This window comes from Chelonia mydas, chromosome 16 (genome assembly GCF_015237465.2).
Source record: "Chelonia mydas isolate rCheMyd1 chromosome 16, rCheMyd1.pri.v2, whole genome shotgun sequence".
Classification (NCBI taxonomy): domain Eukaryota; kingdom Metazoa; phylum Chordata; order Testudines; family Cheloniidae; genus Chelonia; species Chelonia mydas.
Genome location: NC_057857.1, coordinates 12,182,829 through 12,209,835, shown reverse-complemented (window position 1 = coordinate 12,209,835; position 27,007 = coordinate 12,182,829). Strand labels below are relative to the sequence as shown.

The 27,007-nt window shown below is 50.9% G+C and overlaps 2 protein-coding genes and 1 pseudogene across 4 annotated transcripts in view; 2 read left to right on the top strand and 1 right to left on the bottom strand.

Moving 5' to 3' along the window:
* Positions 1-4,218, bottom strand: part of SH2D3C (SH2 domain containing 3C) — a 54,254-nt gene extending 50,036 nt beyond the window's left edge. Inside the window, exon 1 of the mRNA XM_037879971.2 lies at positions 4,084-4,218. Coding sequence (XP_037735899.1) covers positions 4,084-4,123 — 40 coding nt within the window. The 5' untranslated portion in view covers positions 4,124-4,218. The remainder of the gene's footprint in view (positions 1-4,083) is intronic.
* CDK9 (cyclin dependent kinase 9) lies at positions 785-26,941 on the top strand. 3 transcript variants are annotated; one of them, XM_037879979.2, is made up of 9 exons: positions 785-943; positions 13,689-13,847; positions 16,929-17,191; positions 18,563-18,644; positions 19,478-19,568; positions 21,401-21,567; positions 22,451-22,622; positions 23,006-23,154; positions 25,711-26,941. In XM_037879979.2, the coding sequence occupies exons 2-9, from the start codon at positions 13,800-13,802 to the stop codon at positions 26,074-26,076; spliced, it is 1,338 nt and encodes a 445-aa protein (XP_037735907.2). In that variant the 5' UTR covers positions 785-943; positions 13,689-13,799; the 3' UTR covers positions 26,077-26,941. The 3 variants fall into 3 exon arrangements, with proteins under 3 accessions (XP_037735907.2, XP_043386603.1, XP_043386604.1); XM_043530669.1 differs by lacking the exon at positions 785-943 and adding an exon at positions 4,044-4,158; XM_043530668.1 differs by having other exon boundaries at positions 788-943; positions 13,689-17,191.
* LOC114018890 lies at positions 13,493-13,582 on the top strand (annotated as a pseudogene).
* Positions 26,942-27,007: the final 66 nt, after the last annotated feature.

The window sequence follows — 27,007 nt, the reverse complement described above, 5'->3', positions numbered from 1 at the left end:
ACCATTGTGGTTTTGCGTGTGCTCGGCACAGTGTGTAATAATCCAGAACTGCTCAGCTCGGAGCCTGTGCACATTAGTTAAACCGGAGTCCGTGCAGGGGGACGCAACCTGTGAGTGGACGCATCTTCTGTGGGAGGGGCTGGACCAGCTCCAGCAGGGACATCATGGGTGTCAATTGCAGAGTGCTGGCACTCGCCCCCCCCCCAAATTCCATAGGGCCCCAATCCTGCCCTCACTGACATTGGGGCAGCACCCTCCTCCATCAGTGGCACAACACCTGTGTAACTGGGGGTGGGATTGGGGCCCTACTAAGGGCCTGATTCTCCTCTGCCTTGTCCCCTGTGTCATTGGCATGCCCATACTCAGAAGGTGCCTGTGATCAGGTATACCAACCCCACAGTGGCCACCACTACCACCTGTGAACTCCCGTTTAGGGCCAGAGCCCAATGGGCCCCCTCTGCTGGACGAGAGCCTTAGCCCAGTTATGGGAGGAATGATTTGTAATTCCCTTGTTTCTGTTCATTGGCTGCCCTGGACAGGGAGAGATTTTAAAGTGACCTGGCCAGAGGGCCAAGGCACAGGAAGAGGGAGACTACCACAGTGTTGGAGTGACCGTTGGCAGGAGGTGCCCGACAGGGAGTGAGCTGCTACACCACACTTGGCCACGAGGAGGCACTAGTGGTGAGTCAACCCCGTCACGGTGTCAAATGTAACAGCTCCAATCTGGTAGCATTTTACACCCATTTTGCATTTGAGTCACCCTGCAGCTAAGAGACTCTGTCAGTCGGAGAGTGACTCAGCCTTGTGATGTGCTCAGCTTCCAAACAGAACAGCACCACATTTCTCCGAGATCTAGCTGCCTATACGTTCAGCCAGCCAGAACCTGAAAAGCTCTCTGTAATATCCGGTAACTCCTGATGATATAATACCCATGGATATGTAGGTATGTGGCAGCAGGAGTCCATGAGTGTGTATATATTTCCGAAGGGTGGAGGGGAGTGTATGTGTGACTGTCTTTGGTACATGGTGCACCATGATTGCGTATATCAGCGCGAGTGAGACAGTGTAGCTGTGTGCGTGTGATATAGGGTGACCAGACAGCAAATGTGAAAAATTTGGGACAGGGGGTGCGGGGTAATAGGAGCCTATATAAGAAAAAGACCCAAAAATCGGGACTGTCCCTATAAGCTCGGGACATCTGGTCACCCTAGTGTGATAGCATGTGCGTATGTCAGTGTGTGGGGGACCCTGTGCTTGTGCGTATGTCTGTGTGTGTATGACGATGAGTGTATGTTAATGTGGGTGGGAACATATGACTGTGAGTGTGTATGTCGGTACGTGTGGGGCCGGGTTGCTTTGTGGATGAGATCATGTGGCCATGAGTGTGTATATGGGTACGTGTGGGGCTGGGTTCCTGTGTTGATGAGACCGTGTGACAATGAGTGTGTATGTCGGTTTGTGTGCGGCTGGGTTCCTGTGTGGATAGGACCATGTGACCATGCAGTGTGTATGCTGATACATCTGGGGCCGGGTTGCTGTGTGGGTGCCCATGTCTATGAGAGTTTTCCTCCGAACTAGTTCAGGGCCCCTTTGCACTCCAGAGCTAGCAGATCAGCCTGCGTTCAGCGAGAAGCGTGCACGGCGGGAAGGATATCATCTACCCACTTCCTAAGCTAAGCGAGCGAGCCAACTAGACCCTCTAGATCACTGTTTTCATCTCCCAGCTGCCACCTGCTACTGCTGAGTGCAGAGCGTTAACCGAAGTCATATTTATAACCCTCACAAGATGGGTTTGCGTTTCACACCCCAGCCCTTTCCCCCCAGCTCTGCTCTGTACGGTAGCGCAGCCCAGGGTCAGACAATCACCCCCCCCCGCCCCTTTCTCCTTGTGCATCCCACAAATGAGGGCGGAACACAATCTCGCCCATGTACTCCCAGTGCCAGGGTTGTGCTCTTCCTGTGGCATTACTGTCTCTGCATGCCACACGCATGGTTCAGGGAGCAGGTGACTGGGCAGCCCGCTGGGATTGCTGTTTCCCTTCTAGGAGGCTGCAGCGCTGTCCCAGTGCAGCATAGCTTCGTGTAGTGCTGTTACAGGGTTTGGGGCCAGGACACAAGGCAGGAATCACTGGGTGAAAGTCTCTGGCCCGGTTTAGCAGGAAATCAGACTAGTCCTGATGGTTCTTTCTGGCCTCAGAGTCTATGGAGCCCTGGCTGTAGCATTATTAATGCAAAGCTTTGTCCTTCTGTATGGGATCTCAGAGCATTTGGCAAACAAGACTTGCAAAAACCCGGCAAGAAAACTCAGGTACGAAGAGAGGAAGTGATGTGCCCAAGGTCAGGCAGTCAATCAGTGGCACAACCGCGAGTGACACCAGTTGTCCTGACTCCCAGGCTTGAATTTCACTCCTAGATCAAGCCACCTACAATCTCTTAGTCCATTTCAGAGAAGGGGCTAGCATATGAGGAGAAGGGATTTAACTCACTTTTCTGGTTTATTTGCATTATGGTAGCAGTTAGAGGCCCCCACTGAAATTCTGCTGGGGCTGGACAAACACTTAGTGGGATGGTCCCTGCCCTGACACTGTCCAATCTGAACAGACAAAGATTGGGACACTGAAGCACAGAGAGAAAGGGGAAGGCTGCAAGTCAAAGGGAGAAGGGCAGCTAACTGTCATTTTTGCCTTTGGAATCTCCCCCTAAGTGACTTGCCAAGGGTCATGCAGGAAGCCTGTAGCAGAGCTGAGAATGGAACCTAGATCTCCTGAGTCCCAGTGCAATACCTGAACCTCCAGACCATACTTCTCCTCTGTCGGCTGGGGTGGAGGCCCTATTGATGGGGAATCGATGGATTTGTTGACAGGGGCCATCCAAAAACCGCTGTGCCCCAGGATGGTCGAGTGGTAAATGCAGCTCTGCCACAGACATCACGTCATGCCACTGTGCCTCAGTTTCCCTCGTCTCTAAATCAGGGATAATCCTGACTTGACGAGGGTGCTGTGAAGCTGGATTAGTACATGTTTGCAAAGCACTGAGTGATCCTGTGGGGGAAGGACGATTCTATGCAAAGCCTCAGAGTGGGCACCAAGCGTTCGGAAATGGGGAAAATGCAAATTTAAATGCTAGCATCATCATCTCAGGCCAACTTACATGTGAGGGAGGCTTGCCGGGAAGGAAGTGTGTGAGGGGGCAGCAAATGAAATTATGCCGGGGTAGCTACCTTTCAGGGCTTTGGGGAAAACCCCAGGTCTTTGGGAAAGAAGAGAATTCAACCCACAGCTGCTGCTGATTAGTTTCCTCTGAGACCAGCTCCAAAGAGCTTATTAGCGCTGTGCACACATAGGGTGAGATCCTGGCCCCAGTGAAGTCGGTGGGAAAACTCCCATTGTAATGGGGCCAGGATTTCAGCCATAGCCTCGTCACACTGGAGTCAGTCTGGGTTCGCTCCCTTGTTCCACACAGTCCCACATGCTGCCCCCTGTGTTCGACGTGCTCCGCCCAGGTGCAGGATTAAGGGTGGTTCAGGAGCCCCCATGGTGCTCAGGGCCGCAGGCGGGGGGGGGAGGAGAGACACCTGTCCTGTACTTTTCTCCACACCCAATTTCACACTGCATTAAACTAAACTGGTCCCAGCTCACCAGTTCAGTTCAGTTCAGTTCAGTTCAGCTAGGAGCTGATCAACTGGATTATTTTGTACACCTCAATCTGCGAGAGGTAGGACGAGACATCCGCTCCGCCCCATCAAAGCAAATCCAGCCCCGTCCCGATCAGCCCAACCGAGAACGAAACAAAATTGGCTCGTGGTCTGAAAGGCCAGCGGGAACCTGGCAGCCACGAACCCACTGACTACATGGGCAGTTTCCTTCCGCCGCTGTCGTGAGCAGCCCCTGGGCCAGCTCCCGCAGGACCAATGCACAGCCCCACGGCGGGTGCTGAGACACACACGCACACGGGCTCACCACATGCAGCGCTCTCCCCCCACAGCCCCTCCGTTCCGCCTCACCCTGCTTTAAAGCTCTGGCTGCCAGGCTCAGACAGACGCATGCACAAGAGACCGGCGACGCATTCCCCGGAGCGACTTACTGAATTTTTTGAAGGCCCCTCTCTTCGGGCTCTCTGCCATTTTCAGCTTCTGATGGAGCCACCGAAATGAACCAGGTCTAAGTTTATAACTTTCCCTAAGCCCTCCCCTCCCTTCCTCTTCCCCCGCCCCCTCTTTCTCTTTCACTCAGCGGTGTTTCCTCTATCTTTAAAAAATACCATCACCTACTTCACAGCCCCTACCCCCTCCCGCTGCTGTCACCACAGGGGGATAATGCCCCCTGTTGTCACCAGCTGCCCTGCCTTCCATGGCTGGATTCGAACGATCTGTATTTTGGTGGCACCTGATGAGGACGAGGGCCCCATATAAACACATAGGAAGACAGGGTCCAGGCCCCACAATCTAATGGTAATATCTGCTCTGGCATTGGCCAGGAATCAAAGCAGGGTCTTCCAGGCTTAGGTGGTTCCAGGATAACCTTCTCCCCCTCCCCCACCTGGGCTTTTTAAGCCCAACCCTACGCTATGCTGCAAAGTGAGATCCCCTGCCCTCGAGGATCCAGCTAGCTGGATTGCAGGCTGCTGTGCAGGTAGTGAGATCGTAGAATCTCAGGGTTGGAAGGGACCTCAGGAGCTCATCTAGTCCAACCCCCCTGCTCAAAGCAGGACAAATCCCCAATTTTTGCCCCAGATCCCTAAATGGCCCCCTCAAGGATTGAACTCACAACCCTGGGTTTAGCAGGCTAATGCTCAAACCACTGAACTATCCCTCCCTCCTAAATCCTCCCTACCCTCGATTGCTCTGTCCACCAGGGCACAAGAGAGGTTTTTGTGGAGAGAATGTGTTGTCTGGCTAGTGACACTGGACAATGGGCAATCCTGACAGCTCCTTTTAGGGCCCGATCCCATTCCCACTGCGCTTGGCCCTGCACAGTGGAGGGTTGCTGCTTGGGAGGAGATTGCGGTTGGCTGGGCAGAGGAGGTGGTTCTCAGCTCGTGTTGACATTTGTCAGGTTGATATGACCCTTCTGAGCCCAGGGATTAAGCCATCTGGCCCCGTCATTGTGGTCTGAGTTGCGAAACAAGACAGGGGTGACAATGCTGGTAATGACAGTGTAATAAAAATGCACATTCTCAGTGGGTCCCTAAATGCTTTTACAGCTTTACTTACTGATTGCACCTTGCAAACAATGGGACCAGCTCCCTGCTCCTTTACACTGGAGTACATCTGGAGTGACTGGGTATCCATATTGACTATTGGGTACATGTCACCTCAGGACGGGAGGCAGAGATAAAGTTTCTTGACACCTTAAATGACTGCTTCTTGGAGCAGCTGGTCCTGGAACCCACCAGAGGAGAGGCAATTCTTGATTTAGTCCTAAGTGGAGCACAGGATCTGGTCCAAGAAGTGAATATACCTGGACTGCTTGGTAATAGTGACCATAATATAATTACATTTAATATCCCTGTGGCAGGAAAAACACCACAGCAGCCCAACACTGTCGCATTTAATTTCAGAAAGGGGAACGATACAAAAATGAGGAGGTTAGTGAAACAGAAATTAAAGGGTACAGCGCCAAAAGTGAAATCTCTGTAAACTGCATGGAAACTTTTTAAAGGCACTGTAATAGAGGCTCAACTTAAATGTATACCCCAAAGTAAAAAACATAGTAAGAGAACCCAAAAAGAGCCACTGTGGCTAAACAACAAAGTAAAAGAAGCAGTGAGAGGCAAAAAGTGGAAGTTAAATCATAGTGAGGAAAATACAAAGGAGCATAAACATTGGCAAATGAAGTGTAGAAATACAACTAGGAAGGCCAAAAAAGAATCTGAGGAACGAACAGTAAGCCAAAGACTCAAAAAGTAAAAGCAAAATTTTCTGTAAGAACAACAGAAGCAGGAAGCCTGCTAAACAACCAGTGGGGCCACTGGACGATCGAGGTGCTAAAGGAGCACCCAAGGACGAAAAGGCCATTGCAGAGAAACTAAATGAATTCTTTGCATCGGTCTTTACAGCTGAGGATGTGAGGGAGATTCCCAAACCTGAGCCATTCTTTTTAGGTGACAGATCTGAGGAACTGTTCCAGATTGAGGTATCATTAGAGGAGGTTTTGGAACAAATTGATAAATTAAACAGTAATAAGTCACCAGGACCAGATGGTATTCACCCAAGAGTTCTGAAGGAACTCAACTGTGAAATTGCAGAACTACTAACTGTAGTCTGTAACCTAGCATTTAAATCAGCTTCTGTACCAGATGACTGGAGGATAGCTAATGTGACGCCAATTTTTAAAAAGGGCTTCAGAGATGATCCCGGCAATTACAGGACTATAAGCCTGACTTCGGTACCGGGCAAACAGGTTGAAACTATAATAAAGCACAATATTGTCAGCCATATAGAGGAACATAATTTGTTGAGGAAGAGTCAACATGGTTTTAGTAAAGGGAAATCATGCCTCACCAATCTACTAGAATTCTTTGAGGGGGTCAACAAGCATGTGGATGAAGGGGATCCAGTGAATATAGTGTATTTAGATTTTCAGAAAGCCTTTGACAAGGTCCCTCACCAAAGGCTCTTATGCAAAGTAAGCTGCCACAGGATAAGAGGGAAGGTGCTCTCATGGATTGGTAACGGGTTAAAAGATAGGAAACAAAGGATAGGTATAAATGGTCAGTTTTCAGAATGGAGAGAGGTAAATAGTGGTGTCCCCCAGGGGTCTGTACTGGGACCAGTCCTGTTCAACATATTCATAAATGATCTGGAAAAAGAGATAAACAGTGATGTGGCAAAATTTGCAGATGATACAAAATTACTAAAGATAGTTAAGACCCAGGCAGACTGCGAAGAGCTACAAAAGGATCTCTCAAAACTGGGCGACTGGGCAACAAAATGGCAGATGAAATTTTATGTTGATAAATGCAAAGTAATGCACATTGGAAAGTATAATCCCAACTATACATATAAAATGATAGGGTCTAAATTAGCTGTTACCACTCAAGAAGGAGATCTTGGAGTCATTGTGGATAGTTCTCTGAAAACATCTACTCAATGTGCAGCGGCAGTCAAAAAAGTGAACAGAATGCTGAGAATAATTAAGAAAGGGATAGATAATAGGACAGAAAATATCATGTTGCCTCTATATAAATCCATGGTTCGCCTACATCTTGAATACTATGTGCAGCTGTGGTCACCCCATCTCAAAAAAGATATATTAGAACTGGAAAAGGTTCAGAAAAGGGCAACAAAAATTATTAGGGGTATGGAATGGCTTCTGTGTGAGGAGAGATTAATAAGACTGGGACTTTTCAGCTTGGAAAAGAGACAGCTAAGGGGAGATATGATAGAAGTCTATAAAATCATGACTGGTATAGAGAAAGTAGATAACAAAGTGTTGTTTACTACTTCTCAAAACACAAGGCCTAGGGGGTCACCAAATGAAATTAATAGGCAGCAGGTTTAAAACAAATAAAAGGAAGTATTTCTTCCACAATGCACAACCTGTGGAACTCCTTGCCAGAGGATGTGGTGAAGGCCAAGACCATAACAGGGTTCAAAAGAGAACTAGATAAATTCATGGAGGAAGGGTCTCTCAATGGCTATTAGCCAGGATGGGCAGGAATGGTGTTCCTAGCCTCTCTTTGCCAGAAGCTGGGAATGAGTGACAGGGGAAGGATCACTTGATGATTCCCTGTTCTGTTCATTCCCCCTGGGGCACCTGGCACTGGCCTCTGTCAGAAGACAGGATACTGGGCTAGATGGACCCTTGGTCTGACCCAGTAGTGCCATTCTTATTTTCTTATGGCTCCTCTGACTGCCATGGATTTTGATCAGTGTTCGTGAGATTGGAGTTTAGGCCTATGTACAGGAATCAATCTGCCCAACCTGAAATGCAGCCACCACTGGGATGAAATGTGACGGCTGTTTAATTCTACACAATGATTTTTGATAAGAAGTGAAGAAGAATCCTGGAGGGTGGAAGGAATAATAATAGTAGTAGGAATCATAATGAATAAAAATAAATCAATCAATTCTTATTATTGAATAATAAATACATTGTACTTATATAGCACCTTTCATCCAAGATCTCGAAGCGCTTTACTGAGGTGGGTGAGTAGCATTATCTCTGTTTTACATGCACAGAGAGTCCATGGCATGCTGAAGGGCACACAGAGATTCAGTGTCAGGGTTGGGAACAGCACCTGGGTCTCGACCGGACTCCTCTGCTCTAACCACTAGACAACAATGCCTTTCTTTTGCTAAAACGAGGTTTACAGAACTCATCATAAAATCATAGAATATCAGGGTTGGAAGGGATGTCAGGAGGTCATCTAGTCCAACCCCCTGCTCAAAGCAGGACCGATCCCCAATTAAATCATCCCATCCAGGGCTTTGTCAAGCCTGACCTTAAAAACTTCTAAGGAAGGAGATTCATCTCCAGCGCAGCCCACTGACACATTTCCTGTGCTGTGCAAATTGGGATTTTACCCTCTTTTTACCCTTGGGACAGGTGTCGTGTATGAGATACCCACAAAAGGGGCAATCGGTTAATCAGCAACAACTACATCAAATGGACAGTCTAAACATAGATGCTGAATGGTATTTTTTAGTTGCATCCTCTGAAGCATTAGACGTTGGCCATTGTTAGAGGCAGGAAACTGGGCCGGATGGATCAAAGGTCTGAAGGGATAAAGCCGATCCTATGTCACTATGAGTAGAAAGGAATGAGCATCAGAGAAAAGCCCCCTCACTGTGCGTGCACACACACAGAGAGACACACACATGCGCACCCAGATCCCATGCAAAGAGCCACATTCTACCCACCCAGACGCCCACAGTGGAGTGGCTTGCACGGGTATAACTGAAGGCCAGTATTTAGCCCATTCAGTGGAACCAGATGGTGAATCTGATCTCGCTTCGTTGGTTCAGTCAGTGAGTTCCTATAATAGAAATAGGTGTGAACCATTGAGCCCAATTATGGTCCCAGGAGATGCTGTCTCAGAGCCGGATCTCTGTGCATCCAAATGGAATCAAGTTTTACATGAGTGGCCAGCTCAGCAGAGATCAGAAACGGGGCTCCCTGGGCGGCAGCGAAGGGTGGCCAGTGGCAAGGTTGGTTATGCAGGAATCGGTCCAACAGGACTGTAATTGAAGGAGCGTTTTGCGCCATCTCCGGGGGCCAGACGAGGGGGCTGTGTGCCCCACAGCTGGGGCCGCTCATCCTTTCTGTGCAGTTTAAACAGCATCCGGCTGCAGCAACAGCAGCGCTGCGTGGAAAGAGAGCGTGGCCTTCCAGCATGCCGAGTGCTTTACACCCAGCCCAATGGCAGCAGTAGCCCTGGAAAGACCCAGCTGGACAGTGAGGCTCTGCATGGGGGAAAGGGAGACCAGCCCCTTCTGGTCCAAAGGTCCAAACTGGTGGGATTAGGCGCCTGCTCTCGGCAAACCCGGCCCGGGAAGCGTAGGTCAGAGCCAGGCTCAACACCAGAGCATTTCTGGGCCTGGAGAATGGGGGAAGCTTTGTACCGGCCTGGGCCTGGGGAATGGGGGAAGCTTTGTACCGGGTGCGATGGCAGGGCAGAGGGGGGACGCAAACTCCTCTGGACGTTAGGGCCACAGAATTATTCACAGGACACCCTGGCCAGAGACTGTAGGGAAAAGGTCAGTGTCTGGGAACCAGCCTCCAGGTTTTCTTCGGCAGCTGGGGCCCCTCTTGTGCTGTGGGTGAGGAGAACACTTCGGGGCGGGGCGGGGGAAGGCGTGTTAATGCAGCTGGGGACGAGACAGGTACCTAGACGGGGCCTGTGGGAGGATGGTGCTGAAAAGTGGTGGATGGAGGGGCTGTGTGTGGGGTGGGGTGTACGGGAGGGTTAGGAGGCAGGGGAAGGGAGTGGGTGTGGTGTATGGGAGGGGGCTGGTGTGGTGTTTGGAGCGCTAGGGCGCTGGTGTAGCCCGTGAGAGGGCTGGGCAGAGGGAGCCACCCTGCGGCTTCCACCACCCCTTTCGGCAGCACGGTGTTGTGGCAGACGGGCAGAGTTGCCGTTGCCGGAGAGCGCTCGCTCGTTATTGAGCACGCCGAGAGGTGGGAGTCACCGGCGCAGGGTTTGTTCCACCCTGGACACCACAGTCACCCGCTCTGTCCTGATGGCTGCACATGCTTCCTGAGACACTGAACGTCATCCGCCTGCTCCCCTTCCCCTTGCTGGGAAAGTGGCCTGTGCGCTCCTTGCCTCTCAGAGCCCGGCCTGGCCTGCGCACACAGCTGCCGAGCAGCAGCTGGGCTGGCCGGGCTTGAAAGGGCCTGTAACCCGATCGGCATTTCCCACGCTGGGTCAGAGCCTGGCAGGGCTAAACCCACAGGCCAAACGCTGGGGAATGTGTTACTGAGACGGGAGGACAAAGCAGCTGTTGTGGGCTAGGATATCTGCCAAGCCGACCTGTTAGAGAGCAGAGTGTGGCACCCAGGAAGGGGGCTGGCTGGGCTGGGCAGAGCTATTGCTGGTCATACCAGGGCTTTCACCACAGCAGACAAGTCGCAGTAGTTCACTGCTACCCGTGGGACACCTGGTGTGTGGAAGATGCTTCCATCTGGGCTGAATCTGGGGAGGCCCTAGGAGCTCTGTGGGATTCTTTTATTGGACTTGGATTAGATTGTCCTCCTCACCTGCCAACCCTTCAGGGTCCAAAATACTGCTATGTGCTGGGCGAAACCTGGGTATGGGCTGAATTAAAGCCTCATTAAGAGTGATGGGTGTGAACAAACCCCTTCAATTACCATAACTATAAGGATAATTAGTCACAGTCCCTCACCGAAGAGAAAAGGGTTACGTGAACCCACCCAGGAGATTTGGACTGTGTGGCCAGAGCGGGTTTTGCTGCTGAGTATTGTTTTGCATCAGGGGATGGGAGGGGGAATGGGAGGAAAAGGTGAACTCAGAACCAGAGAGAGACAGAGACAGCCTGAAGAAGCAGCAGAAGCCTGTGAGCATGGTTTGACCCTGAGATAAACTGGCACGTCTACACATACAGCCAGGGCCGGCCCAGCGCTCCAAGCAGGTGTGTGGGGTGGCAGGCAGAAAGGGGCAGCGGTGTTTCCGCCGCGGCGGCAATCGGGCGGCAGCTTCTCTCTTCTGCCGTCCGCCGCGGCAATTCGGCGGTGACAGTTTTTTTTCACGGCTTGGGGCAGCCAAAGTGGTAGAGCCGGCCCTGCCTACAGCACTTTTGCCTTCGGTTCCTCCTGCATTCGGAGCAGCAGGACTTTGTTTATTCCTTGTAAATAAGCAGGATTGCGTCAAAGCAAAGCCAGACTCCAGAAGCAATTTCTGTTCCCAGCTTGGGCATCCCCCGGGCGCCAAACTTGGACGAGCAAAAAGAGGCAACTATATGTAGTAAATAACAACAAGACTTTGCCGCTCTCCACCGCCTTTGATCGGAGCCTGTCTGTGTGATTTACAAAACCAGGAATTCATTCTTGCTATGCTCCTCTTGAGAGAGCTAATAAATGGCTAAACTGGGGCACAGAGAGGATAAGTGACTTACCCAAGGCCATGCAGGGAATTTGTGGCAGGATTGGGACTTGAACCCAGAGCGCCTGAGTCTCAAATCGATGCTTTGAACACAAGGCTCTCCATGCCACTTCCTGCGTATACAGTTTTGGTGTCATGGTATGAAAGTCTTGGCGTATGCGGTGCTTTCAAACAGCCTCTTGCCCAGGACTCAGACTGCAATCTGTATATGTCACAGCTCTGGGGGGCATAAATCAGGTGAGGTGAGTAAAAGAGGAGGTAGTACAGTGCTTTCCATTTGCAGGGCAATCGATGGCCTCTCAGTCTGTGGCACCTAAACTTACAACGCTGCTGAAAGCACCAGGACAATGAAAGGCAGGTCGTTCGGCTGAGTGCCGCGCAGCCCAAGGGCAGATTGGATTTTGATGGGCAATATCCACGTTTGTCAACCAGTCCTCTCCACCTCCCTGACCTGAACGTTTGCACTTGGCGGCTTGGGGACCCGTTGTGCCCTACATGCGATGACCCATGGTTGGGTCAGAAAGCAAAGCAAAGCGCAAGGGGGCAGTTGTCATTGTTCGCTGCAGGTCTCCTGAGCTGCAAATGAGCAGGTGCTCGCGGGGCCCTCTGGGATCAGGGTGGCAGGGTGTCCTGCTCCTCAGCCTTGATCCCGAGCCCACGGGTTAGATCTGGGCTCACACCTGCCTCTGTGGCTGTGAAGGATCCTGTGCCAACCAGTCTGGTTCTTCTGTGCCAGGTGCGTGTTGGAGCAGGGGCAGGGGGGGTCACAGAGCTCCTACCTGCACTGCTTGTGCCTGGGCTGGATCTACAGTCTGGTTAAACAGATAACATCAGAGCCCAGGCCCTGGCAACCTGGCACTTCTCCCCAGCGCGACATTAGCACAAGGTGCTTCCATTTTCCCCTCTCTGTTTCTGGACGTGCATCTGAGGAGTCGCCTCCCCCACGAGCTGAGCTCACTCTCTGCTCCTGTTTATTGTGGCTTTTCCTGCCCAAGTCCCCAGAGGCAACGGAAGAAATCCACTCACCGGCCCCTGGCAGGAAAATGATACAACAGGATGGAGAGCGGACGGTTCACTCCTGCATCTCAATGAAACACCGACGCCTGCTCTTCTCCTGGCGTTGATTACATTAAATGAGGGGGGCCCAACATGCTCCCGAGCCAGGAGAGCGGATGATTCACTGGCAGCGGCTCGAGTGTGTATGCCAGGGGAGTTGGCACACCGTGTTCCCGATGTGAGCGCTCTCCCCACGGACTATTGTTCATAAACAAGCAGCCTTATCAGCCGGCCAGGCTTAGGAGAGTGACTTGTTGCTCTGTGTCTGCAAAGTTCTTTGTCTCTACAGAGATATGGGAAGCCCAGATATTGCTGGGACTGTTCTGGGGAGTGAACTGCCAAGCCTGGGTCACAATGGGATGTCAGTCACTGGTGTCCTTTGCAGGACTCTCTCTGATGTACCCGCACACTGTCCCTCTCCCGCTCCCAGTTCACTCACAGATCTCAAAGGACCCGGCGAAGGCAGGGCAGCGTTCTTCTCCCCATCTGACAGGGAGGGGAAGCTGAGGCACTCAGAAGGCCTGCATTTGCAAGAGTAGCTGCTACTTTTGGGTGGGGAGGGGCCTTGATTTTTGGATGACCAGCGTTAAGATAAGTTAGGGTTGATTTTAAGAGGAGTCGAGCACCCAGGGCTTCCACTGGCATCACCTGGAGCTGTGGTTGCTCAGCACCTCCAAAACCCAGGCTCCAGTCTCTCAAGCCAGGCACACAAAGCCAGAGGCCACTTTTGAAAATTTCCCCCTAAGTTACACTACGGCTCAGTGGCCGAGCCACTATAGAACAGGAGTCTGGACGCTCAGACCTCTAGTCTTCCCACTAGCCAAACTTCCTAAATAACATGAATGATTTCACCACCTCACGCCTTGAAGATGAGATTGGATTTTGCACCAGATCGCATAAATCTTTCTCCTTTTACTAAAGATTTCCGTGGAGAGGAACCATTGCAGAATCTGCAAATCACCCCGCAAGTAGGAGTCAGCCTGGTGGGCAGAGGAGCGGGAGGGCTTTTGCACATGCAAAGAGTATTTCTGCTCAGCATAGCAATGTGAAATCTTTGTTTATTGCAGGAACACTTGTCCCCGGCTGGGACAGCAAGGACCATGGAGTCATAAGAACAAGGTCACATCTCATCCATCCCTGGGCCAGTGCAGGACTGTTCCCCACAATGTGTATTGCACATGTTGTGCTTTGACAGGAAGAGAAGACTGGAGAAGCTATTCTGCAGGGTATGTGAACTGACCTGGGTGGGGAGTTTCCTCAAGGAAGGTGTAAAGTTATTTTATTCCTTAGCGCTGTCAAGAGGCTCATCAGGCCTGCTGATTATCTCACTCGCCTTTCCTAATGCCTGGGTCACTCGGGAGGCTGGATGGATCTGGTGGAGAGCTGTAACAAACCCTACAAATTGCCTGCTCCCCTGCAGGGACGGTGCCCATGGTGCACCTGGGTAAAGTTGATCCAAAAATTGGGTTTGTTTAGTTTGGAAAAGAGAAGACTGAGGGGGGACATGGTAACAGTTTTCAAGTACATAAAAGATTGTTACAAGAAGAAGGGAGAAAAATTGTTCTTCTTAACCTCTGAGGATAGGACAAAAAGCAATGGGCTTAAATTGCAGCAAGGGAAGTTTAGGTTGGAAATTAGGAAAAACTTCCTAACGGTCAGGGTGGTTAAGCACTGGAATAAATTGCCTAGGGAGGTTGTGGAATCTCCATCACTGGAGATTTTTAAGAGCAGGTTAGACACACACCTGTCAGGGATGGTCTAGATAATGCTTAGTCCTGCCGTGAGTGCAGGGGACTGGACTAGATGACCTCTCAAGATCCCTTCCAGTCCTATGATTCTATGAAAGCCATGCTGCCTTGCTAGTGGGCTGAGGGAACTGCAGACTTCCCTCCATCCCTAATACAAATCCCTCCACTGTTATGCAGCTCGCCTGGTGAAAGATGGGCAGCACCTGACTTGGAAATTAGTATATATCAGCAGATGGTGTCCAGAATTAAAAGGAACCACTCAAGCAGGCAAACTGCATCACAGGACACAGCCTGCTCAAGGGTCAGGCAAGCACAGAGCCTGTCTCCCTGAGGAAAGGCCAGTGATGGAGGGCTGGGAAGAGGCAATGGGAAATATCGGGGGCTGGTGGAATCCACTCAGAATTCTCCTTGGAATTATTTATTCAGGGACTTCTGCTTGGGGTTGGGAGGAGAGGGGATCGGCCACCTTCATTTCTGGTCTTGGGAAAAACTAACCTCCTCCCATAATAACGGCTCCCAGAAGCACTGACAGACAAACCTTCAGACCAGCTCGGAACTCATCCCCCAGACCTTCTGTGTGCCTGGTACTAATGGACATTAGAATCACCTGTGTTGGTAGAGCCTGGGAGTGAGTTTGGTGCACTGGTGCCAGGAGATACCCTTTGTATTGCCCTGAATAGGGACTAAAATGGTTTCCCCTTCAGCTCATGCCACCCCTAGAGGGCAGGAAATGAGCACGCTGCCCCATCTGTAAGCGACCTAGCCTACTGGCACCGAAACACCAAGCCGTCAAAACTGTCAGGGACAAATCTTCAGATGGTCTAACTGACATAGGTCCATGAAGTCAACAGAGCAATGCCACTTTATACCCACTGAGGATCTGGCCCCAGATGTACGCCGGAATGCATTTGTCCCAGCCTCCAATGGATCAGAGAACAGATACGGGGCCCAGCCAGCTAGGGGATGTGTTGGATGCAGTATGCGAGGGCTCAGAGAGTAGCCAAGACGCCACAGCATGTCAGTCAGGGCAAAATGCAAACATTCTGTGAAACTGATCAGCGTGTTTTGCTCTCTCTCAGGGGCCATGCAAATCGTCCCTTGTTGCTGGTTCTCCTGCATCCCAGCCTGTAAGTGAATACTGTGTATCACTGCCAGTGGGACCGGCTTTTGACGCTGGTCCTCTAGGCTCCCCTTTTAATCTTAATCATACAGCTGAGGCTCTAAGAGGATAAATGACTTACCTAAGGCCACACCAGCAGACAGTGGCAAAGTCAGGCCTGCCTCCCAATTGCCCGTCCTAACCACTCCAATGATCTAGTGTCTCTCCTTTCCCAGCGATGGGATTAGTGACACCCCACTGTACTATCAGATGTCTCTGCTCTCTCAGCAGGCCCATTTCTGTTGCCTGAAATCTTGGCTTGACTTTGTCTCAGGACTCCTGAGAGTGCTAAATCTCTCCCTCTCTGCCTCTGCCTGGCTGCTAATACCGTCGGCTTGTCTCAAAGCCCCCCCTGCTGGCATTCTGCACTCATATCCATCTGCAGGCAACTGCATCTGAGAATGCTGCTGAATTGTGAATAATTGTTGCATCAGGCAGATATGATAGGAAGTGTGGGTTGGGGTGGGGGGATAAAGCCAGTGATGGAAAGGTGCTGAGAAGATAGACAATGTGCATCTGATTCATATGCATGAAGAGAGAGTGTGTGTAGGGGGTGGGGGAATGAAAGACAGGGGGTCGTGAGGTTATTACGTGGGCGGTCGCAAGCTGTCAGCCCCCACCCCAGACCCTGCTTTGCATCCGCCATTTCTAATGGTGTTAAATATATTTAAAAGTGTTTTTAATTTATAAGGGGGGGTCGCACTCAGAGGTTTGCTATGTGAAAGGGGTCACCAGTACAAAAGTTTGAGAATAACTGTGCTAGGTTGATGTAGAAATACTCCACAACGCTCTAGAGGTAGATGGGAGTTTCTTTTAAGCACTTGGCCAATGTAGACACATGGGGAGATGAAGCTGAGGTGGTGTAAGGACACACGGAGGTGACCTGAAGACACAGACTGAGGAATGACATACGTGATATGTGCATGTTTTGACGTGATGTGGTAGCAGCATGTCAGGAAGCAATGTGATGTCACAGAGGTGCCACAGGAGAAAATTCAGAGGGGATATGATGACAGAGGGCTATGACAAGACAGTACTGTACTGATGCTGCCTGATACTGTAATGCTACTGTGGGTTGACACGAGCCAAGTGTGATCATGCAGGGATGCCATGCAATGATGCAATGTCTCAGCTGGGTGACAGGGCATGGTGCAGTGATGCAGTGTGATGATGTCATCTCTCAGCTGGGTGACACAGGGCATGGTGCAGTGATGCAGTGTGACGACGTCATCTCTCAGCTGGGTGACATGGGGAGGAAGAGCAGGGTGGGCGCACTGGGTTCACAGGCACTGCAAGGGGCTCCCCGCTGGGGCACACCTGGGGGACCCTTGGCGCGGGGGCCCCCGGAGAAGAGGCGCGGGGCCTCCGAACTCAAACGTGACCTTTCCCCGCCGTTCCAGAACTGCAACTCCCAGGCGGCACCGCGGCGCAGGAAGGGGCGGGGCATGGCTGGCGAGACCGGAAGCTGCCGGGATCTCGCGTCACCAAACGCGCCGTCGCTGGGGGCGACAGAGGCGTCGCGAGGGCGGGGACGGTGGCCGGTTGGCGCCGCTGGGCTCGGGGGCCCCGCCATGGCGAAGCAGTACGACACGGTGGACTGTCCCTTCTGCGACGAGGTGTCGAAGTACGAGAAGCTGGCGAAGATCGGGCAGGGCACGTTCGGGTGAGAGCCGGACCCTCCCCAGCCTCCCGGGTCTGCCCCGCACGGGGTTAGAGGGGCCCAACCCCCCCCCCCCCCCCCGCCTACCCTGGGGTCTGCGGGCCGAGCCCCCCAGCGCCCCGGATACCCTCCTTCCTGCTAGCCCGGGATCGGAGAGAGAGAGACACAGATACTCCCCCCCCCCCCCCCCCGTGCCCTGGGATCTGTGAGAGACTCCCCTCCCCCCCCCCCCCCCGGGATCTGTGAGAGACTCCCCTCCCCCCCCCCTCCCGGTGCCCTGGGATCTGTGAGAGACTCCCCTCCCCCCCCCCTCCCGGTGCCCTGGGATCTGTGAGAGACACCCCTCCCCTCCCCCCCCCCCGGTGCCCTGGGATCTGTGAGAGACACCCCTCCCCTCCCCCCCCCCCCCGGTGCCCTGGGATCTGTGAGAGACACCCCTCCCCTCCCCCCCCCCGGTGCCCTGGGATCTGTGAGAGACTCCCCTCCCCCCCCCCCCCCCCCCCCCCCCGGTGCCCTGGGATCTGTGAGAGACTCCCCTCCCCTTCCCCCCCCCCCCCCCCGGTGCCCTGGGATCTGTGAGAGACACCCCTCCCCTCCCCCCCCCGTGCCCTGGGATCTGTGAGAGACACCCCTCCCCTCCCCTCCCCCCCCCCAGGTGCCCTGGGATCTGTGAGAGACACCCCTCCCCTCCCCTCCCCCCCCAGGTGCCCTGGGATCTGTGAGAGACACCCCGCCCCTCCCCTCCCCTCCCCTCCCCCCCCCAGGTGCCCTGGGATCTGTGAGAGACACCCCTCCCCTCCCCTCCCCCCCCCAGGTGCCCTGGGATCTGTGAGAGACACCCCTCCCCTCCCCACGCCCCCACCCGGTGCCCTGGGATCTGTGAGAGACTCCCCTCCCCACCCCCCCCACCCCCAGGTGCCCTGGGATCTGTGAGAGACTCCCTCCCCACCCCCAGGTGCCCTGGGATCTGTGAGAGACTCCTCACCTCCCCCCCCCCCCCCACCCCCCCCGTGCCCTGGGATCTGTGAGAGACTCTTTCCTGAATGCCTCCACATCTGAGATTCCTCCTGTACCCTTCCTGCCACCTCTTGGAATCTGTGAGTCCTGCCTCCAAAACTCTCCTGGGGATTCGTGAGAGCCCTACCCCATTGCCATTCTCTCACATGCCCTGGAATCTGAGAGCCTGCTCTCTACAGGAGATCGTGGTGTTTCTTGGCATGAAGGGGGAGGACCTGGGTTTAGGCAGAAGGTCAGCACAGAGCTGCCTGTGTGAAAGTGTAGAAATGTCTTGTTTGGTCTTGCCTGGCTGTGCCTGCTCTACTTGGCCACTTCAACTCCTCCAGGAATGCTCATGTATTTCCGTCCTCTCTGCAGGGAAGTGTTCAAAGCAAAACATCGACAGACTGGCAAGAAGGTGGCTCTGAAGAAAGTGTTGATGGAAAATGAGAAGGAGGGGGTAAGATAGATGGGCATGTGCCTGTACTGTGTATGGTGTGGGAGGATGGGAGTTTGAGAGCTGGGCATATGTCTTTAGTAGACAAAGACAGAATCTTTGTCTGGGATGTGACAAGGAAATTCATTCTGTGTGTAACTTTGCAGGACCTTCTGCAGTAAAAACCAGTATGGAAATGGATAAAGTAATATACAAGACTGAAAGTGGTGTGCTTCCCTATGTATCAGGAAAGTGATCTGGTTAAAAAACCTCTTTCCATATTGCCTTTTTGTGTGTCTGAGTCACATCTCTGTTGATCCAAATAAGGTTTTACTTCTGTTAACATGGTAGTGTTGATACACTGAAGAGATGAGGAGCTGAATTCTAATCAGGATCACACATGAACAAAATGTGTCCATATTCCGATGACAAACATCTGTATTGCTGGTGACCTCATAAGAAGCAAAACCAGACTGGATTCTCTTCCACATCTCACTTGGGTTTTTTTAGTAGTTGGTGCTACACCCTAAGGGCCTGATCCTGTTTGGGGTTCAGGACACTCAACTTCTACTTAAGTTACTAGGTGCTAAGAGTTGTAAACTGAGCAGACTGGAACTGGAAGTCACAGTGAATAAAACTGGAACTGCACAATGTTGGTTTTAGCCTCTGTTCTGAGCCTAGCTGCACTTTGTCCACATTTAAGTCTGCTTGAATACATCTCCTCTTCGAGATTTCTGCCATAATTTTCTCTCTTCCCTCCTCCGCCGCTCCCCCCCCCCCCTCCCCGCAACCTCCTTTAGACTAGATTGGGATATTCTCTTGCAGTTCTGACTTGTGGCTCTCTGTCTCCTTGTTAGTTCCCCATCACAGCCCTACGTGAGATCAAAATCCTTCAGCTGCTCAAGCATGAGAATGTGGTGAACCTCATAGAAATCTGCAGGACCAAAGGTAGCATGTTTTAGTTCCCTCTTTTTGTTTTGTTCTCTAACATCAGTTGATCTCCAGTGTACCCTTTATTTTTCTTTCAGTGAGATGCACTTGCCCAATACAAAATAGCCTGGTTTGTCCAAAGATTTTGTTGGATACCTGTCTCCTTTGGATAACAGTGGCCTGCTGAATGCCCTTGGGCAGGTCACTGCCCCATTCTGTGCCTCAGTTTTCCCGTCTGTAAAACTGGGATAAATTATACTGACCTGCTTTGTGAAGTGCTTTGAGGTCTTTGGATGAAAAGAGCTACATGGTGGTGGTGTGTTATGAGCGTTAACACCTGATGCGCCTCAGTTAGCATAGCTCTGACTGTGTCGCAGCTCGACTAGAAGACGCCTTTGTAAGCTTCTTCAAAATACTGTGTTGCTACAGTTGAAGGCGTGTGTGTGAGATTATAAAACTCATGTTTCTGGGGTTTTTTAACAACAACAAAACACTGGAGAGAAACTTGACATACAAGTTTCTCAGCCTGAAAGTGGTTGGTTTTTTACATTTGTCCTTTCTTTAAAAAACCGAACAAATAAAAAACCCCAATGGTGCTAATATCCCATTAATAGCGGGAGCGCTCCCTCTTCTTGTTTAAAAACATTGTTTAACACAGGCTGGCTCTTTTTATAAACTTTGTATTCATGACATGCTCTGCAGCTGATTTGCTCAGAGCTCCCCTACTGTGGCTGGTAACTGTAAGCACTTTGGTCAATGGATTCAAAGGCTTTCTGGTTCCACGGTGCAGTCACTTGAATGCCTGGTTGTCCGCCCACTGCATTGCAAGCTTTGTCTCTTTGAGGCAGTGCGTGTGCCTCCTCTGTGTTTGTATAGTGCTAACATCTGCGCTCCTGGAAGCAAATAATATAATCTGAGGCTGCGTAAAACCTTCTGTTGTGTATTACAGCATTTGAGAAATAGAAGATTCCTTGGTTTTGCTCAGTCTTTGGTTGTTCATCCTCCTGGGCTTCATTTTGGATCCCCCACCTCCCCCCAGTATATTAAATCTTAAAAAACATAAGAATGTGACTGGAAGGGTCTTTCTGGGTGATCAAGTACAGTCTTCTGCTATGAGCAGGCAGCCCTGTCATATAATCTTACTCGTAAACTTATCAAACTCCATCTTAAAGCCAGATGGGTGTCTTGCCCTCACTACTATTGTTGAGAGGCTGTTCCAGAACCTCATTCCTCTGATGGTTATAGACCTTCTAATCTCCAGACCAAGTTTACCTGTGGCCAGTTTATCTCCATTTGTTCTTGTACAACATTGTCCTTTAGCTTCACTAGCTCTTCTCCCTCCTTGGTGTATTTCTAGAGAGCAGTCATTCCCTCTCAGCCTTCACTTTGCTAGGTTAAACTTTCCCTCTCAGAAGACAGGTCACCCTAGGAGCTCACCACTTGGAAATGTGCCTTATGTTATGTACACATGCCGTGATCTTCACTGCTGTAACCCTCCTCTTCCATTCTCCCTACTTCTCCTTTGGGTAGCCTTATGGGTATCTAGATGCTGAGGTTCTTGGTGGCCAGGGATGTCCCCATTTCTCTGTATAGCTATGGCTGTGTAATTGAAGACTCTGGGGGTACGTGGTGAAAGGGGGCAGGCGAGGTGGAAGTTGTGTGTTCACCCTGACGCTCGATTGTGACCTTAACATAGAGTTATGTCGTGTTTTCTATTTCTTAGTCATGTGGCAAAGGCTGGTCAGCGTCCGGTGCTAGAAGTTGACACGGAAAGCTAGCCATCAGTGTGGGGGAGAGAACTGTTTGGGTTGATAGACCTCCTTAACAACCACACATCGCTTCTCTCGTAGCCTCCCCATACAATCGCTGCAAGGGCAGCATCTATCTGGTGTTCGATTTCTGTGAGCACGATCTCGCAGGCCTCCTCAGCAACGCCCATGTGAAGTTCACGCTGTCTGAGATCAAGAAAGTGATGCAGATGTTGCTGAATGGACTTTACTACATCCACAGGAATAAGGTAAAGGGCGGGATCTGTATTCCCTTGCTGCATGGCTTGAGGGCTGAGATTGCAGTGGCCTTGTGTGTGCCCTTCTGAGATACAGGCATGTGAGCACAGGCCAGTGTCTCTAGCGGGGCTGCTAGTTCTACACACTCACACTCTGGGATGTGTGTGCTTTTCAGGGTGGCTTAGCACGGAATCAGTAACGATTATTCTCAGTCTCAGGGTTTGATGCTGGGAGGCTTTTTTATAGGCTGGGGGAGTGGGAAGTGTTAGCAGAGCCAGTGATGGCCAAGTAAAAACTTAGGATGTATTTTCAAAGAGGGAGAAGGATGCTCTGGAGGATCCTTATGAAGTCCTCCCAACCCACTATGGTGTTTGTAACACTGCAGAATAGAGTGTCCAAAGAAGTGGTACACCTGAAAACCAAATTTAAGGGTGACCTGTGTTCTAAGTTCAGGAGCTAATGCGTAGCTGTGCTGTGATAGCTAACATGAGGGCCCAGGACTGACTGGGCCATGTCATCTGCACTCACCCTGGGTCTCCCAGGGCAGGGGTGAGGCACATTAGCTGCTGTGGGGATGCTTGTCACACTACCGCCTGTGCTCTGTCTGTCCTGTGGGTGACCGAGGGTTATGGTTGCAGTACCTCTCACCAGTTCTAGATCCTCAACTGTAACTTTCCCCTCCAGCCAACTCCATGCTCAGTGAGATGCTCCCAGTGGGTTTATTTTCTGTTGTGTTCATCCATGTTCAGTCCTAGCCTTTCCAATGTTTCTTTTCCAGGGTTGGAATGCCCCATTCACCTTCCTGGTGGTGGGGATCTTTGTGATGAAGATAGAGCTGGATCCAGCGGAAGATGACTTAATGGCTTAACCTTTCAATTTCCCTCCTTTGTGCAGATCTTGCACCGGGATATGAAAGCTGCAAATGTACTGATCACCCGAGATGGGGTCCTGAAACTGGCAGACTTTGGTTTGGCTCGAGCCTTCAGCCTGGCAAAAAACAGTCAGCCCAACCGCTACACCAACCGGGTGGTGACTCTGTGGTATCGGCCTCCGGAGCTTCTCTTAGGTGGGTGGGAGGCTTGGCTAGAGGAGAAATTGCACAGGGAATTCTCCCATCTTCTGTTGGAAGAAAAGGAGGACTTGGGGCACCTTAGAGATGAACAAATTTATTTGAGCATAAGCTTTCGTGAGCTACAGCTCGCTTCATTGGATGCATTCCTGATGAAGTGAGCTGTAGCTCACGAAAGCTTAAATTTGTTAGTCTCTAAGGTGCCACAAGTCCTCCTTTTCTTTTTGCGAATATAGACTAACATGGCTGCTACTCTGAAACCCATCTTTTGTTTGTTTCTCTTTCCCCTGTCCCCTTTACTATTTTGTTCTCTCAGTCTGGTGCATGCAAAGCTCTTAATATTAGAGTCTAAGTGGTTAATCTAGTGCCGCTGTCTTTAGGGGAACGGGACTATGGCCCCCCCATTGATCTCTGGGGTGCAGGCTGCATCATGGCAGAGATGTGGACTCGCAGCCCCATCATGCAGGGGAACACGGAACAACACCAGCTCACTCTCATCAGCCAGCTCTGTGGATCCATCACTCCGGAGGTAGGGGCCCCAAAGCACGGGAATGCAGCACCTGTGGGGAAACTGCAATGAAACTGAATGGGCATGGGTTTAGAAACCTGGAACCCCGCAGTCTAATCCTACCTCTCAGACTGACCTGCTGGGTGACCTTAAGCAAGTAATAGACCTATCGGCTGCATTTAAAGGGGGCATCCTTACATCTCAAGAGTGGTGAGAGCTGTGCTCAAGGGGTGCGTTGCTCCATGAAGAGATCAAACAGGTTTACTGTATCCAGAATGATACACTGCCCTGTTCTAGCACCTCTACCAAAGATAAACAGTGAATTTAGCCTCTCCCCCTGTGAGGTGAGTATCACCCCCTGGGATGGGATGGGCTGGACCCCCTGGGATGTCACCTGGGGTGCTGGGATGCCTCTGAGTCAGACTATTCTGCCAGCCTTGGCCCCCTTTTACCTGGTCTTACTGGGCTGGGCTCCCCAGCCTTTTCCAGCCAAGCGCACAGGCAGGGCCGCACCCAGCTGCGCAGAGAGACAGAGATCTGCTCTGAGAAGGCTCAACTTAAGGGGCTTGCCACAGCATCCTGACGTCCACCCCCCCTTGGAGTACAGACCAAAAATGACATGAAATTTGCCTCTTCCCTCAATGTGGAGGAGGGTATGCACAACTTCTTGCCCCCCAGTTAGAAATCACATCAACTGGGTTGTATTATAAACCAGAAATAAAGGTATTAACTGTAACAGGTGTATTTTAAGTAGCTAAGGAGATTACTAAGAAAATAAAACAGCGTGCAAACTAAGCTTAATGCGCTAAAGAATCTGGGTACATGTAAGTTCTCACCCTAAATGTGGTTCTAATAATCTTCTTCACAGACCAGACACCCTTCCAGCCTGGGTCCAGTTCTTTTCCCCCCAGTTCAGTCTTAGTTGTTTCTAGCAGTCATCTTGGGTGGGGTAGCAGGGGAGAACTGAGGACCTGGAGTACCTCACTCCCCACCATTAAATAGGATTTACATAAGGTGGGAATCCTTTGTTTCCTAGTTTGACCCCTCTTCCCTTACAAGAAGTTCCAGGTAATGTTTTAGTATCAGGTGACTAGACCACCTGACCCTGTAGGGCCCCTGTAGCCAGTCTTCAGAGGCTGACTCACAGGAAGACTAAGCTCTTTTACAGTCCATTGTCTCTTGCTGATGGGCCTGTTGTACCTGAAGTGGTAGCAGTGGGCATCACCCAAAGTAACAGTTGAAATACAGATACATAGTCAATATTCCTAATTTCAGATACAGAAATGACACATGCATACAAATTGGATAACCACTTTCAGTAAATCATAACCTTTCCAATGGTATCTCACATGAGCCATCTTGCGTAAAGTATATCTCAGTTATGTCATATTCATATCAAGAATATTTTCCTAAAGAATATGGAATGACACGTCACACCCCCATTTTACAGCTGGGAAAATTGAGTCACAGAGCTGAAGTTATTTGCTCAGAGTTTCTCAACAAGTCAGTGAGAGAAGTGAGAATTGAACCCAGGTCTCTCAGCTTGCAGTCCTGCGCTTTAGTCACAAGATAATCCTTAACTGCTATCATATTAGGGAGTTGGTAATAGGCTATTACTTAATATTTCAGCGGGGGGAGGGGGGTGCTTTTCATTTCTAGGTTGTGGGTCTGAATCTGTCTGATACGTGGCACCAATCACGTTGGTAAACTTGCCACCATCTTGCGGCTATTGAGAGGTCTGTGTGAAATGAATTCGGTGCCAGCCTTGTTGCTAGTTGACCATTCTTTCTCAGACCACCACCATTTTTTGGCTCTAGTTTTTTCAGAAGAGAGGCCAATGTCTTGAATTAGTCATTGCGCATGAACCCCTAGAGATGGTCTCTTCAAGTCAGGATTGTGGCACAGTGGGGCACGATAGATAGACTTACACTGCTGCTGCCTGATTATACCTGTGCTATGGATAAATAGGAGGCTGATCTCCAGGTCTGTCAGGCTGTAACCTGCACTGGTATAGATGAATGTATTACCCCTTTAAAATAAACAAAAGCTTGCCACGTTCCACCCAGAGCTGGACTGATGGGGAGCGGGTGCGTTTGCAAAGGGCTCTGGGCTCTGCTGGGATGAAAGGTGCTGTATAAATTTAAGTTATTCGGTTGGCTTTTTCTTTTGTGTATTCTCATAATTGTCTAGCCCATGTTACTGTGCAGCTGCTGTCTGATGTCTAAGAGAATTAGAGTATCAAAGAGCAGCTTAAAGGTACACTGCTAGATTTTTCCCACTGATCTCCCCCCCCCCCCACCCCCCCCGTATCTCCAAGTGCAATATCTGCCTTACGGGTTTGTACTGCTGCTCGTCTCTGTAGCAGTTGTATGCAGTCCGCTTTCGACTGCAACAGTAAAATCCCTAATGGATGTCATGGGGCCCTAGAGGCTGTGTAGTGAAAGAACTGGTTTGTTTGTTTCTCCACTACAGCTGAATGCAGCATGCATGTGGGGTTTAACTAGGGCACCAACATCAGGCTCTAAAACGGTTTAGCTGTCTTCTCTCTAAGGCTGATCTCCCTTATGCTCCCTCTAGGTTTGGCCAAATGTGGATAAGTATGAGCTGTACCAGAAACTGGACCTGCCCAAGGGCCAAAAGCGCAAGGTTAAAGATCGCCTGAAAGCCTATGTCAAAGACCCATACGCTCTGGATCTTATAGACAAACTGCTCGTTCTGGATCCTGCCCAAAGAATAGACAGTGACGATGCATTGAATCATGACTTCTTCTGGTCGGACCCGATGCCCTCTGATCTCAAGAACATGCTCTCCACCCACAATCAATCAATGTTTGAGTACCTGGCTCCACCCAGGAGAAGAGGTGGACACATGCCGCAGCAGCCAGCTAATCAGGGCAGGAATCCAGCTGCAACCAATCAGACAGAGTTTGACAGAGTGTTTTGACTGGTGGGGGCCCGGAAAAGTGAGTAGGGAGCAGGCTGAGTTTTCTTTGAAATACCCTTACGTTCTTCAGTCTCTTGTAGCAGCAGCTCTGATGGAAAGGAGGTGCAGGGCCTGGTCTGAGATGTTGGGCTGGATGAACTGTCTGGAACAATTGTGTGCATAAAGGAAGGGGGCTGTCCCTAGATGTCCTTGGGAGCTGTTTCCAAGGGCCTGGGATCATCTCTCAGCCTATCTGGCCCAGAGTTTCTGCCTCAGCCCCCAGAAATAGCATCTCTTTACCAGTAGCTGGATCTAATGGGTCATTTCTCTTGGGGAGCCACTGTTGGAGAAGGTTTTGTCACTGCCCAAGCTTTACAGCACTGGAGAACATGACTGGGTGACTCATTAATTGAACTGCTGCTGCAGCGGGCAGGATAGATCGGCTCACTTTGGGAACTGCCTCAGATCTCTTCTGAATTGCTCATGTGTGGCTGCAGTTCCCCATGTGGTCCTTCCTTCTGCAGGGAGCTTCCCTTGTTGTGTGTAGGGTGGGGGTCGCATTGCTGAGTGCCACTGAGCTCTTTGTGTGTGTCTTCCTTGCGTGGAGCCAGTGGGATTGGTACAGACAAAACGCCTCCAAATTCAAGAACTAGCTCGCACCATGTTCAAGACTGCAGCAAGTCCTTCTGGTTCAGACAGGGTCAGAGCCTATGAGAAACAAAGGGTCGCAGCGACTAATCAGGAGGAAGCGGGGGTGCTCGTTACTGTTGCTCTGACCAGGAGGATCCGTCTGAGTCGTTGCTTTCAATACAAGTTCATCATGCTTTGTGTTCAGCCTACTGCCACTTTTTGGTTGTAAACTGCAATTAAAGTTCCCTTTCTTAGACCCCTGGTCTGCTGTGTATTCCTCTGACTGACTCACTAACCAGTGCGGCAACAGCACCAGTTCAGA